A 15,535-nucleotide genomic window follows, 5' to 3' on the forward strand; every position below is an offset into this window, starting at 1 on the left:
TATGTTCTTGTTCATCACCCTCCCCCAGCTTTATTCTTTGATGCTTTGGGATTAATGGATACGACAGTGACATTTCAATTAGTGCTTAGAGTGTGCATATAATTCACAACTGTTGGGTAGTTTTCTACTGTATTGTATACATGGGTTTGACACTTCTAGACACAGTAGAGTATACTCATGCATTTTGAACTGTGAAGTTAGGTGAGATGTACAAAGTTATGAATATCTGAAGATACATTTTTAAAAATTCTTGGCAATATTCTAGATATTTTTTCTGATCTTTAACATTGTAATTCTATTCTTTCTTGTATGAACTGGAGAGATCTAAATAAAAGCAGAAAAATGTGATTACCTGTCAGGTTTTTTTCTTTTCCATTAAAAAACAATCAACAGTCCAACCAACAACCCAACGATCTGCTAATGAGCAGCAATCTGTTAAAGTCAGTAAGTGCTGAAGTTGTTAGTCTTCACAGTGAATAGGTAGAATGATAAGTGGACTTCCAAGAAAGGAAGGTGGAAGAGAAGGAAGTGATCTGGTGGTGAACTGCGATTTCATTATCTTGCACTAAATTTCTGTGCAGTGTAGCCTATAGTACCTAACTTTAAAAAGCAGAGCAGAAAATCTGGAAGTATCTGCTATTTTTGCTTAACAATAGTAATAGCATCAGCTGGTTCTTTAATGATTCATTTAAAAAAAAATGTGATCATCATCTTGCTCTTCTTCTAACAAGTTTTTTGGTTTCTTTGCAAACATTTAAAAAGCTTTCAGTTTGATTTTAGTTTTGTCCTGTTTTAATTGAAGTATTTCTCCACTCTCTCTACATATTTTATAGCCTAGAGCAGTGTTTTACCTCCATATTTTACACCACTCTTTATCAGTGGTTATCTTCCAGTAAGGTGATTAGGATTCTTGGAACAGAACATACAGAAAACAGAACATACAGGTTCCACTGAATAATATCCAAAGTATAGTCTTTTACTTGGACATTGCATTTCAGTTCCCCATTTTCAGGAGGAAAATGGGTTGGGAAGGGGAGGCTATTTACTATTTCTTGAAGATGAAAGTCAAATGTGGGCTGCTGTATCTCACTTTACAAGAAGAAAGGTGTATAATAGAAGAATAGCTTTTCAGAGACACCATCCAGATCTACATACCTTACATCAGCTTTTTATTAAGGAATTAGAACTTGTCAGAAATTCTAATTTTTGGAAGAGCTAAATGTAATTTTTATAATTTATGCATTTTAGCATTGCTGAATTGTGAGGCAGGATGAATTGGCAGAATGAAATATGTTTGAGTGGGTGTCTGTCTTCACCTAAATATGATTCTGTGCAAGGATGAAAAGGTTTGGGTCCTGCCTATAAATGAGTATGGGTTAGTGAAGAATTAGTGCAAAGCAGGATGCTGTGTATCTTCCTAATCAGCCCTACATAGGGCTTCCTGACAGTCCCTCCTTTTTCACCCAGTATGTGGAGAGCTGCAGTTTCCAAGAGAAAGTGGTATCTTGACCAAAGTGCTCTCTGTGGAGTGTACACAAAGGTAATCTCCAGGTGGGCATGCCGGAAGCTGGGGAACCCAAATCCTGTTTTTTCATGAAAAGGCACTATATTCTCCTCTGGAGGCCCTCACTTTACCTGCCACCTCTTCCCTCTGGGAAGCCAGGTTAACTTAACTCACTTGAGACCATCCTTCATCTGCCGGTCACATATGGCAGCACGGAGTGAGGGGAAGCAGCCGATCTTGCTGGTGCTGGGGCCAGGGCTGGGGGCTGCTGCCTGGCCAGCTGGCAGCTCCCTCAACAAGGCTCCCCTCCAGGCGTGTTTGAACAGCTGGAGCATCCAACAGGGCGGCAAAGTGGCTGCTGGCTGCTGAGATTGTCACCTGATTCTCCACTCTTCCTTTAAAAATACATTTGTACCTTTACTGTCCTGCCTGTGAATCAGTGCTATGAGACTGAAGTAAAACTGTCCTAATTTAGCTTTTGATTCGAAGTCTGGACTCTAGTTTTTAATTTCTGCCACTGAGTGGCAAAGCTGTTTGTCAGGAATTAGGTACAGAATTCCCAGACCAGCAGAAGGGCACAACCAGATGATGTCTAAAAGTTGGGGGTTTGAGAGACTAAATGAAGAGACCTGGTAATATATCTAGATTTTTGTGGAAATTCAGTACAATTTGCAGGGAAAGAAGTCTTAAATTCCATTTAGCAGACACAGCCTTTTCTTAAGATCTCCATTAACACACACACACACACACATATATATAAAAATCACATATACCTGTACACAAAATAATTAAAAGATCAAAGAAAAATCTTCAAAAGAAAATGGACTGAAGTAATCTTTACAATATTTACATTTAACATTATAGTGTATGTGTTACCTCACAGCCTGTTTTTGTGTTACTACATATTTTTTTATTAGATCCTACCTTCTTTATATTCCTAAACTGCTTGTTATATGAAGTATGTTGAGATTCTACGTATTGAGGACACACATTGTGCCAAAGATCTTGTTCTGTATATACAGGAAAGGTCTACACAGTATCAGCAAAGTGAAGGGAGAGAAGATATTAACAAAATCTTGTGAATACCAGATTGATGTAATGTGTATCTTCAGCTGATCTTTCCCAGACATTTAAGTTTGTGATTCAAACTGCCAAGCAGCCAATTGTTTCTCCCTAAAAATAACCGTTCAGTGGTGATCTTTGTATTTCATTCTCCTTTATGATAAAATTCCTGAATGCTTTTATGCACAGTAAAACAAACAACCAAGCAGCCCCCTACCCTTCCAAATCCTCTTTAAACCTAGAATGATTGTAGGGGGTGAAGATTTTAAAAGATGTATATATGACAATGTTTCATTACTATCTGAAAAAGGACCCTTAGGACAAAGACATTAAGAATGTTAATCCTATTCTTATAATATCCTAAAATGCTGTGCAGTAGAAAATATTTAATTAGCTTTGTAAAATTGTTAGCAAACTTAAAAGCCCTGAGCTGAGGGCGGAGGGGGAACTGTCTGACCGTTACCATAAGTAGATTATCTTTTTGCCCTTTGAACTCATGAAATTGTAATAATGAAACAAATTCTACTGTAGTCACCTGTCAAAGTGATCCAAATGTGAGAATAAATGCTTGTACTATGATGAGTGTCCCTGATGTTGTAAATACATTCACTATATAAAATTCTAGGTAAAGAGAACAAAACTTATACAATAATTAAGTTTGGTACATTGTGTGCTTCTTGTTCTATAACTGTGATGATAGTAGGTGCTATGTATAGAAACTAAATCATTCTGCATTATTTAACGCATTAGGATGAATTCCAAACTACCGTAGCCAGATGAACTGCAGAAAAGATGCAAATATTTGCCCTGTGGCATGTAAGAGTATCCACTGTAGGAAGGTACCTCCTGAACTGTGTAGTGCCAATAGCTAACTGATTTTCCGTAGGTCACACTTTTCAGTCATATTTACTTTTCAGTTCTGTGGCCCTTTCTTTGCCATTGACCTTCCTTTTCCCAGTGCTACCATGGTGGAGTGGCTGGAGGAGCTCAGACTGTAGGAGGAAGCTGGTCTCAGTGTACTGTCTGTGAACAGAAAGTTATACAGAGTCAGATACAGATGGGCCTTACCTTTCAAGAGTAGTAAGGTTTCTTTCTGATTTAAGAGGTCTGGAAAAGACCCCTTCTGACCATCAGGCTTATCTTCCTTATTAGTGTGCTGCCGTAGCTCACAACTCATGTATCTCTTTTTAGCTCTTTGCTATGGAGCTTTGCTTGGAGTTCCCTGCTACAGTGTGGTGTTCCCATTTCAAATGCTGTGTTTGGCTGCCCACAGAAGCCAGCCTGGCTGTCCCTGAACAAAGGGTGGTCCCAGTGGCCATAAAATACCTGCAGAAGGCAACCATGTGGACCTGCAAGCCTTTAGCCAAGGCTGTTCAGAAGGGTACTTGTGTAGGCATGGACATCTTTTGTTGTTCTCTGGTTTGGTGTACAGGCTGCTTTCTCCTTGCTGCTTTTAAAGAGTTTATTATTAGAAAACTCTCTCTATAAAATGCTGAGTGTAGGATGTGCTCTTTCTACTGTTTTTTATTTTTCTTAATTTTATTTTAAAAGCGTCTTTGTGGTCGATTAAAATTCCCTGAAAACTCCCCTAGAAAGTTGGTGTTACTTATAAAGTAGGAAAACTAGACAATTTAGAATTCAGACTTGAATACAGTAATCAGTGAGCATTTGACAACTGCTATTAGTAGTTGTCTGAGACATTACAGAGATCTCTCTAGGGCGTTTGATTGCTATTTTTTATTTCTTTACTTGACGAAGTATTACAGTTTAATTCATTCTCCTATTATGTGGCTCTCATAAAAAATTTTTGCACTACTGTAATACAAGTAATAAATTCTACCTCTGCTGGTAAAGCTGTTACTCTGATACTATATTCATCTGTTACTAAGCTATTCTTAATTATTCTGAGATGGTCTTATTAATTTCTTGTACCATTTAAGTAAGAGTCTGTATTTCCAATTGTATTCCATATAATCTTTTTTTGGACTTGTGAGTAGTCTGTCTGAATTCATTAGTCTGCTTTAAGTTAAACCCATACAGTCAGAAGTAAATGGTCAAGGCCATTATTTTACCATTGTGTTAGCTCAGACACCAATGTTTTTCTGGATTTTACTTTTACTTAATCCAAATTTTCTAACTAGCCATTTAAAAAAATATGTTCAGGATTTCATTGTACTACATGTTAGTAGGAGTCCTTGTGGCATAGTAGAGCTTAGCTCTGGATCTGAAAATTTTTTGGATGCATATGTTCTGTTTCCTCTACCACTGAATGACCAGTTTCTCAGAGTTGAAAAAATGTTACCTTTCACTGCCTCAGATGATAGTTCTCTAAAACTCTTGCAGTAGTACCTACTTTGTTTTGTTAAGAGCTCTGACTGAAGGGCATAAGAAAAATACTTTTAAGTTCTTTTGAAATAAGATATCTTACCTGAGTGGTGATGTGGGGCAGTGGGTGTTTGTTATTAACTTGTGACTGGGATAATAACAACAAAAAGTGTATTTGTTTTTAAGTTTGACATTTATTGATCATTTTCTGATTTAAACAATAGCTTTCTTTCATTACTGTGTTACCATTTTATGTATTTTGAATATAGTTTTGCCTTTCGATTTTGACAGCCTTTTTTGGGTTCAAAATGAGCAAAGTTCATTACTCATAAATGGGCTAAAAGGCATGAACAGGCATTTCAGCTCTGTTCTGACTGTGGCACGTAGAGCTTTTTACCAGTTGTCTACACATTAAACTAACTCCCACCTTAGTGTTTTCCTTTATTGCTGTTTGGCTAGAGGTGAAGTTTTTATAGCATGAATGCTGTAACAAAAGCAGATGTTTGAAAATATGTTGACAACCATGGAATTGGTATTATTTCAAAATTCTTCAGTAATCGTGCACCTCAGGCCAAAAAATATGTTGGTTTCTGTGGTTATAGCATTGCTACTGGGTTAGAATTTTAAGTAAAATTTCTAGTAATACTCCTAAAGGTATTATTCTTTTGAATTACTGTAAAAATTATGGAAAAGTTGTTTGTTAGTTTGTTTAGTTTTAATCACTATGAATTATTAGTTTAAACTAATCCAGTGAAACTAGTTTCATTTTAATGATAGCTATCATTTAGATTGAATAGAGTTTGATTTTCTGTTACATTTAAAAAAAAAATAAATTTACATCCGTAATATTTTAACCTTTTTTTTCCAGTGTTTGCTAGTTCTGAGCCTGTGCCAGGATTCCAGGGAGACACCCTGCAGTTAGCTTTCATCGACCTCAGACAAGTAAGACACTAGTTTGGTGTTTTTATCCTACTAATTTCCCCTTCTGACCAATGCTGAAGTTATTAAATTCAAGAACCTTTCATGTTTTTGCATTCCCATGTAATTAGTTGTGAAAAGCAGTTATTTGAAGTGTTATTAGTGGCACTATTCCCTGTAATTTAACATAAAACTGTTTCTCCAATGTGTGGTTAGGGGGCACTGTGCTACTGGTGGTACTGTTACATGAATATTAGATTGAATTTTGGTCCTGAAAATGTTGTAAAGATCTCGTGATGTCTTTTTGCAAGAGTGTACATGTTATCCTGGTGTGTGCTGGCCTGATTCCATTCTGAGCATTTGCTTCTGTCTGTACAACTACTCCCTGGATAGCAGAATTGGGCATGATATTATTTAACATTTCCTTTCCTGAATTTGTTACACAGAATTCTTTCAAACTGTTCGAAAGCAGCTTTATTCTAGCTGGCTGATCTTTATTCTATATCAAATTTAATTCTAAATGCCGTAATATTGGAAGTGCTTTTCCACAGATCTTGCCAAAAGGAGGGGTTTTCCAGACTGAAATCTACTAAAAAATCTACTAAAAGCTTTGTAAATTTGGACACTATATCCACCCATAGCAATTGATTTTCAAAACTTTTCATGCTTGAAGTTAGCTTTTACAAAGGATTTATTATTTCACAAAATTTTAAGTATAAGTGTTATCTAATAATTAAATTAATCATTAACTGCTTTCTGCGGATGTTGGTGATATTTTTCAGCTCCATTATGAGCCTGTCAAAGTCACCAGAAAAGAAGAGAAAGTAGAAAGAATTCCATACCAAATTATCTATATATTAAGAAATTTTTGTTTTTAATAGTTTAGTAGATTTTTCACAGCAAGATTATTAAAAGACATTTCAGAAGGGAAAATTCCTGAGGCAAAATATTCCAGTTTCTCCTAATTGTTAGAAAGGACTTCATTAAACTGTCTTCTTAAATGAAAAAGTTAAAAGGTAGAGTTGTCTGTTAAATTCTCACAGTCATATGTCAATGAACAATATCTACAATGGGATAAGTGTGGACTACAGATCATGAGGAGGGATTTGTTCATGTGATATTTGTACTTTAGGAGTTCCAGAATTCAGCATGTAAAGATGCACTATGTCAGACTTCAAATACCACAAGTTTTGCCTTGACTAGCGGCCTTCCTCTTTTGGATTCTTTTTATTGTCTTTTTACTGTCAATGTTAAAAATGATTAAACATCTTCAAATTTGTACTTAGATCATTTTAGTTGAAGGGAAAGAATGCTGAGAGATTTTGGCACAATTTCTGTCATCCACCTAAGTGGTATAAATCCTTGCAGAGTCTGCATTTGTTTCAGGGGAAATCATGGTTTCCACTGTGAAGGAGGGCCGGGTGTGTACATACTTGCTACAGGAAATAAATGGGTTTTTATGTTTAAACACTAACTATTGAGTGTGTCACATAAATAGGTATTATGTTGCTTATGACAACTCTCAGTTTATGTTAGCAACTTACAGTTCTCTCAAACACGTTATAGAGGATGCTCTGTATGTCATGAGTCTGATTTCAGATACATTTAGACAGGAAAAGTCTCTTATTGGGTTGCAATTGGAGCTCGTATATGTAGAATACTTCTAGTATATTTGTTTTGGTTTGCTTTTTACTATATTTCTGTGTGCATCACCAAAAGGTATTGTAGGCACACGTTAAAAACTTTTATCATTTAGTAAGGATTTTCAGTACTTTCCTCTTTTCCTTTTTGTGATCCATTTCTGTCTTAATAGGGTGGATGACAGTTCTTTTCAAGAATACTTAGAAAGGCAACAGAGCCTTTTTCAGAAAGTTCTTATAAAAGGTCATGCTTCTGTTTTTTAGTTTGAATTTGATACTTCTTCATGAATTGCAGGATATGAAAGATAAGGAAGTAGGTCCAGTGGTCAGGTTTTACCTGCCCACCCGGACTGTGCCCTGAGGTCAAACTCCTGATATTCGCTGTTTGGTACAGAGGAGCTGATGACAGGTAGGGGCTGATACAAGGGGGAAAGCTTGAACCGTATCAAAGCTAAAAGGCAGGAGATTTGGGACTCAGTGAGAGACTGTAGCTAAAAGATGGATCAGCAGGATTGCCCTCTTCTTAAAAAGCAGCTGACCTGCAAGGGAAAAGACTTTATCGTCCTGCCAATCACATGGTTGCTAATGGAAGCCAGTTATCTCAACAACAGCTTACTCTCTCTCTGTTGTACTAGTGCAATGTGTAAGATTAATGAGGATTGGGCAGTAGAATATTATAGCATGTTTTACTAAAGAAGTGAAGTCACTTACAAGGAGCCAGCTTGGAAGACAGAGGGAAGAGCTACACTTGGATGATTACCATAGAGGGAGGGGCAGCTTTGAAAAGAATTGACGTAGGTATTTTCAACCTAACAGTTCCTGATCCTCTGTCTTTCCCTGAAGACAATGTATAGACAGCATGTTGTCCCCAGCAAGCCCACTTTCCTGCTTCCTTCTTCCCTCCACAGACATAGAGAAGCAAACACAAACAGCTGGCCTGAGAAAGTTGTGTCTAAGAAGAGAACAGTAGGTAGTAGCGGGAAGCTCTTAAGAGGCCAGGAATCAAGAAAGGGCAAGCACTTAACAATGAGCCACCTCTTTCTCCTTATTCTATTCTGCATTTATGCTCTTGTCATACTTAATATGCTCCTTAAAGATCTTTATAATCTGAAAAAAACCTTAGTCAATAAAGATTTCTGTGCTATTTCCATAACCACAGTATCTCAACATCTTACAGAGGTGACTTGGTGTGGTTGGCTAAATCACACGTAGTGAATCACATGGCCATGATCATATAAAAACTTGCAGTTCCAGCTAGTTTAGCAGGTAGAAAATTGGGAAAGATTCATGGTTCTGTACAGCTGCAGTAACTGTGTCATGTCTTATGCCACTTGTCTCAGCGTATGACCTGAGATCACACCTATGTGCACACTTTGATCCCATTTAAAGCCACTAAGGCACAGGCCATCTCAACAGGGTGATTATCAAAGTGGCATGTGCTGCTGTGAGGTGACCAAGCTCTCCTGCAGCCTGCATTGCTCTCTGAAGACCGTTTCTTGCTACTACCTTTACAGGGAGCCTGGGTAAATAGTGCAGCGTCCCAAAGTGAGGTGGAAGGAACTTTGGGGATTTCGCTACCAATTCAGATCCTAGGTTAATTGGAATTAACCTTCAAAAATACAGGTTTTAGTTTGTTCTGCTTGAATTAGTCTCTGAGGAAGCTCAGCCTCTGACATGAATTTTTTTTTCCGGGTTATGATCTGTTCTTTAGTGCCTAAAGACTAGGGTTACAGTTCTGGAATGTGAGGTGGTTTCTTGGATGTCCTGTACGCTTAAATACTGTGAGGAAAAGGCCTGAATATTACAATTTGTATATTATTCTTTGAAGAGCCAGTGTAGTGTGTAGTGGACAAGAACAATAACCTAAGCTGAATGTCCTGATTCTTAACCAATGGGTGGTAACACATACCTGTTCTTGAAATCAAATAATTTCCTGCAGAGATATAACCTAACCTGCAAATGTAGCTTCACTTTTTTTCACTTTGACTTCACAAGTTTTTCCTGGTGTTTCTCTCTCCCATGAGCATTGCTTACAGACTTCTTCCTCTACTGTTTATCTAAAATAAGTACTATGCTAGCTTGATGATTGTGGAATTTCCTTATTTTGCTGGGGTGAGGAGAACTGTGTCTCATCTGTATTCTTTTGGCACTGAAGTACATGTTAATAGCCTCCAGTTGCTGTCAGTGTTGGTCCTGCAACAGGGGCAGCAGTCTCAAGTGAAAATAATCATACGCTGTTAGTAACCCCTGAGTTAAGCAACCACAGTAGCAGTATTCCTCCCTCCACATGGCAACAGAGTTTACAGACTGATAGTGGTGTCCCTTAGACTGGGAGGCCAAGGGCTGTGAATGACAAGGTCCATAAGTTCTGCATATTCATGGGGAAAATCTTGGTGATTTTCAGCAATTTCTGTTGCATTTTCTCAATGTTAGGGATAGACCAAAGTCATAATGCAATCAATGTGATTATATACAAAATAATGTCCCATGGAAACATTAGAAGATACATTTTGTCAGACTTCTGATAAGTACTTCTATGAGCTCAAGTTATCAGTAGTACATAATATGTATTCCATCTGAAAATTGATACCTGATAGTTTAAAAAAGTATAATACATTTTCTTCTCGTTCCAAAGCATTGTTAGTTTCTTCGGGTGCTTGTCCATTTATTTGTAATGTGTTTTCTGGTGAGAAGTATTGCCACACCTTCTGAACTCTAGTGTTATGTGTACACAATGCAAATGTAATTTATTTGAAAGGGAAAATTCCTGCTACTACTTAATATAGCCCTCCTCTTTCTTCTTTGCTTCCTATTCATTACTGAGAGATAATATTTCCTTCTGATAAACTCAGAAGTAACTCGTTGTAGGTAGAAACTGTGTAACAGATCATTGGGCTTTAATCCCAGCCACAGGATTTTCTGCCGCTAAAGGCCGGCTGACAGCTCAGTCTTCCCTACTGTTTGTTTGCAGTGTTTAATTTGAATTAATTTCCTGTGGTAGTAACTGTGTTTCAGCTCGGGCTTGTCTCAGGATTCCCCAGCATGCAGCCTGCCGAGGCTCTTGCCATCTGTGTTCCTGTGGAGAATGCTCTTGAGCCCTTCAGTAGACCTTAGAGATAAGTTGCAGCCTGTTGCCAAACCTGCTCCACCATGACTCTTGAGGGTTGAGGGCTCTAAAGGTGTGCTGTGGCTCCCTTCAGAGGCTGCCAGCCCACAGAGTGCCAAGGCTTTGAAATTAATGTGGTACACCCACCCCTGGCCTCTATTCCAAAAGGAGGCTTGAACTGAAAAACATCAGGATTTTCCAAGAGAAAGAAATCCCAACCAGTATGTTTAGGAGTACGTCTTAAAAACTTCAGAGTTTGAAGATAAAAGTAAGCCTTTCTTTCATAAGGCAAACAGTTTGAATTTTAATTAGCAAGTAGTACAGAACATTTCATCTTTTGCTTCCTGAGGAAATGGTTGCTGAGACTTTCATCTTCACAGAGGCTCTTTCACAATGCTTACTGATCCCTTCTCCCCCCGTTATGCACTCCCCAGGTTCTCTGAACAAGCAGAGGAGCAGGTTACATCTGTAACATGAAGCCCAGCCTCAGGGTGCTATGTAATGGGATTTGTGCTTCTTCCAGTTTTCAGTGCAATGCTGCTTGTTTAGCTAAAGAAAGGAGCTCAGATTTCAGACAGCAACGAAACAGGAGTTTGCATCTCCCTGGATTTCAAACACAGATCCTCACTTTTCCAGGGAGGAAGGCAAGTCTCTTGCTGGCCTTTCCCTTCTCTGTAAATTGACTTGACACTAAGGCAGGAGGGCTTGAGGCACACTGTGAGCAGAACAGGGACACTTCAAGGTTCAGTATCTCATGTATTTGCATCATACAATGACAGCATGCATATGGATCCCTGTGTTCAAAATGACACAGTTATTTGAGTATGACTGCAAGCAAAATGTGTGTTATCTGGCTTGCAGTGGCAACACAATGTTTTTTCAGAGTACTATATTCTTACAAGTAAATGGGAATTCTTCACACAAATGTGGCTACTTGTTTGTAAGCACTTAAATTCCCCAATGGAATCTTACTTTGGATTTCTCCTTTTCAGCTAGATTCTCAGAAGCCTGTAGTTAAATCACAGTAGGATCAGATCACAAGCTGTGTGTGTAGATACTTGCGAGGAAGATCTCATCAGTGCTCTGTACACAGAAGCAAGCCAGCTCATTACTGAGATGGGATTTATACCATACCAGCTGGTAAGAATTAGGAAGCTTTGGAAACAAATGCACAGAAATTAACAGCAGGTGGTCGAAAACAAGCATGGCTTTGGATACACTATCTTGATAAGGATTTGGCAGAATCAAAGCAGGGTGGCAAGCCAGTCATTTCCTGGCAGTAAGTATTCCTACCCTGTTACTGCCGAAAACTAAAAGCACACATGCCAGATATTAGGTGTACGTGTGTTCCTTGGGACATTAAATCAGTCATCAATTCAATGCAAAAGAGACTCTATCCAGTTCATCTGAATGCCCCTTTTTCAGCAGAGAAGTTCAATAGCACGCTGATCATCGACAAGCTTTTTGCTCTAGATCCTGGCTTGCTGACAGTGATGGGGCACACCTTGAAAACAGGTTTGGAAAACTCAGTATACAAATGCTGTTACTTCAGTAGATCTATCAATATCTCACTTAACTAAAATGATGTACATATGGCAATTTAGCTACAAGATTCACTATTCCATCTATGGCAAAAGCCTTACCAGTTTCTCCAAAGGAAACTGTAGTAGATTGTGCATAAAAGACTATGAGGTGTTTAATGCTTAAACTGAATGTTATCTCTTAATTGGCAGTAAGAATGCTGTAGTCACCTAAACTATGGAAGTTAGATAAGAAAATAATTTTCTTATTTTTTTTAAAGCTAGTTCATTAAGAGATACAATTCTCTTAGTTCTCCACTTACTAAACGATATACATACAAGAATTAAATGAGCTCACAAGAAATCTGTACTGTGTATTTAGAAAATTACAGAACTTGTGAAGTACTGGCTCAACTTGACTTAGAAACCTGCAGATAACAGCCTTTGAATAAGAACATTAAACCTTAGTTGAACAAGAGGGGATTTTTTGTTGTTGTTAGGTGAATTTATAACTTTTGGAACTGAGACAGGAAATGGCAATTGTTGATCTCATTTGTCATGTACAGGTGAAACACTTGACTTAGAGCTGTGCAGGGAAGTTTCATCTTCTAAATACTTCATCATAGAATCATAAAAGCTTCATTGAGAGGTTGATCAAAGCAGAAATTAAGAAAAAAGAAAAAAAAGAAAGAAAAAGAAAAGTAGGCAAAAGCTGCTGTCAAGACTATTTAGGTGGATATATCTGAGTCCCTATCTGAATACTACCAACTGTCACGTTAATCAGCTTTCAGCTCTTCCTCTTGGTCATCAGTACTTTCCGCAAGACCGGTTTAGAAATAGTTAATCAATTAACTCAAAACCTACAGCGCTGTTGTTATGATGAAAACTTCATATCTCTGGAAAGCTTTTCTGTTCAAGAAAGCTCATCCTGTAGTACAGAGGAAATTCCTGTAAAACTGTGACCTAAATGGCAGTAAATTGTATCCCGCCTCGGTAGTTGAATTGAAATTCCAAGTATACCCTGTACATAATGCCAGCACCCCAATGCTTCAGTTTTCTTGGCAAGATACTAAATTTCTTCATAACTGGCATGCTATGTGTCTGGAAGACTTTATGAAGTAGTCATTGCCAAGGACATTATGAGAGAAGGCACTAAATAAACTTTATCTGGAGGAGGTTTTATTCTTTTTGAAGAAGGACTTGTTGGTTAGAAAAGTTCGAGAAGCTTCCTTTTAGATAATTTCTTGATTAACCAATCTAAGTTGATCTGTGTGCCTATTATATTTGTAAATTCCTATGTACTGCTCCTTTGAGTCACTGATAACACCCCATTCAGGGCAGTTATTCGAAAAATTAAGGTTTCTCTCTAGTTTCTTTCTCTATCAGTTGTGCTCCTATCCAACCCTTGCCTTTTTCTTTGTCATGTAAGAAATTATGTACATGCAAGGAAGGAAGGACTTAGGTGCACGACTTCCCTGAAGTTTGTGAATACATTATATCAAGCTGTTGTCTTACTGCTGGCAGCTGGTTTGCTGCAGGATCTGTGTACCATTGTGTCTGGGCCTTCTGTAGCCCTGAGCTGGTGGATTGGAGTTCATTTTTGGAGCCCCCCATCTCTATAGGAGTTCCTCTGAATCCTGGTGAGCGGTATGTGGTTCCTATGAGTAATGAATGAACATTGCTAATTGAACAAACAAGAGAAGAAAATTATGGTTTCATTCAAGTTACGTGTCTTTATATCTCTTGACATCTGTAAGTCCCTAATCTCCCATCAAAGAGCCATGGGACTGGTAGCTGCATTAGCATATTCAATAATTTCTGCCCCAAAATTGTTTACATTCTCCAGCCTTAGCTAAACTGTAGTATCTCTGTATGTAGTATGTACTGGGCCAGGGTACTAATATAAAGGGTACTAACCCTTTAACCCTACAGATTTGCCTTCAGTATTTTTTTCGTTGCATCAATCAACATACATTCCATTCTTTCTCTAAATTATCTGTCAATCATAAGGGTGGACAGAATATCGTGGGTTTTTTTTCCTTTTGCTAATTTCTTCTGTGAAAAAAAGTTAGTCCATCTTATCTTTGGAAGTCACTGTAAAGCAAATGTAAAGCCCAGTAAAATCAAGGGAATTCTTTACATCAAGAAAACAAGACTTGTTCTCTGCTTCAGGAGAGTAGCAACACAACAATGGAACTGCATTGCCATAGCATGGCAATGACTTGAATTAGTGAAATGTAGTTAATGAATGTTTATTCATTATTCATAGTGTCTTAGAAAAAAGATCATATGTTCAAAAGTGTTTGTACAGGATGCACCATAATGTGACAGTGATCTTCAGCTGGGTGTTTTATAACTGCAGAAATACAAATTAAAAGTATTACTTTGTGTAGCTGACTGCCTCCAGTCAGTCAGTGAAATTTGGGAGATGAAGTTAGCACAAGGATATTAATAGTTGGCAAAGAAATCATTGAATTTCATGCTGTTTTGTAATAACTGGTTTCTGAATGAAGTGAAACTATATAAGCAATATGACTGAACCAACATGTTTTTAGGCACAACTTATCATATATGTTATACATTATGGCTCTTATGGGTGTGTCAGCTGTATTGTATTACAAGTTACGCTATTTTAAAGAATATTGAAATAACAAATAAAGTTTACAGAAAGATTCACATATAGGTGAAATATGTGTCAGAACTTAAAGAGAAACTCCTCCAAAGGATTTTCCCTAGAGCATTTGTAGCAAAGGAACGGTGCAACTGAGAAGACCCTGCAATTATAGAAAGTGTGATGGTGGGGAAAAAAGAGTGATATGATAACAGCAATGAAAAAAAAAGAAAAAAATCAAAATATGGGTAGGTGAAAGCAGTAGCTGATGGGGAGAAAAGACCGTAAAGGTATGGGATGAAGGGGGAAAAAAGGGAAAAAGTAGGTTCGTGTCTATACATGTACTTTATTGTTATCCTTTTCTTTCTGTGTTTATCATTTACCATGATTTATGCTGACACTCATTAGGAAGATTTCTCTTTTAAACAACAGAAATTTGAAGAGATGTTTTTACCCAAAGAAAAGAAAGGACTTTCAGTACACAGTTAATGTCCATGAAACCATCGGATTGCCTTGTTCCCAGGAGAACGCAAGCTTTCCCGGTGTCAGTAGTGTGCCTCCAGGAATTCGTTCCAGGAGGACACACAATTAGCCCATACTCTTCCAAAGTGCACAGTGTAACACGATGCAGTTAAACCAGAAGACAGTTTTCATCTTTTGACCCTGTGTCAAACATGTCAGTTGAGTAGCTTACCTGAGAAGAGAACATAGGCCATCAGATATTTTCCCATAGAAAGGAAGATGCAGTAGATACACACACACACAAATGCACTTTAAAGCCTGACTTATTTTTGAAGCAAAAGAAAAAGTGGCCTTTGTAAGTGGTACAACTCAGTCCACTGAAATTCT

The 15,535-nt window shown here is 37.8% G+C and overlaps 1 protein-coding gene across 2 annotated transcripts in view; it reads left to right on the forward strand.

Moving 5' to 3' along the window:
• Positions 1-15,535, forward strand: part of EXOC6 (exocyst complex component 6) — an 89,353-nt gene that overhangs the window by 59,043 nt on the left and 14,775 nt on the right. For both annotated transcript variants that reach the window (XM_032694238.1, XM_032694239.1), the window contains exon 20: positions 5,760-5,833. In XM_032694238.1, coding sequence (XP_032550129.1) covers positions 5,760-5,833 — 74 coding nt within the window. The remainder of the gene's footprint in view (positions 1-5,759; positions 5,834-15,535) is intronic.

The sequence above is a fragment of the Chiroxiphia lanceolata genome, chromosome 8 (assembly GCF_009829145.1).
Source record: "Chiroxiphia lanceolata isolate bChiLan1 chromosome 8, bChiLan1.pri, whole genome shotgun sequence".
Taxonomy (NCBI): Eukaryota; Metazoa; Chordata; class Aves; order Passeriformes; family Pipridae; genus Chiroxiphia; species Chiroxiphia lanceolata.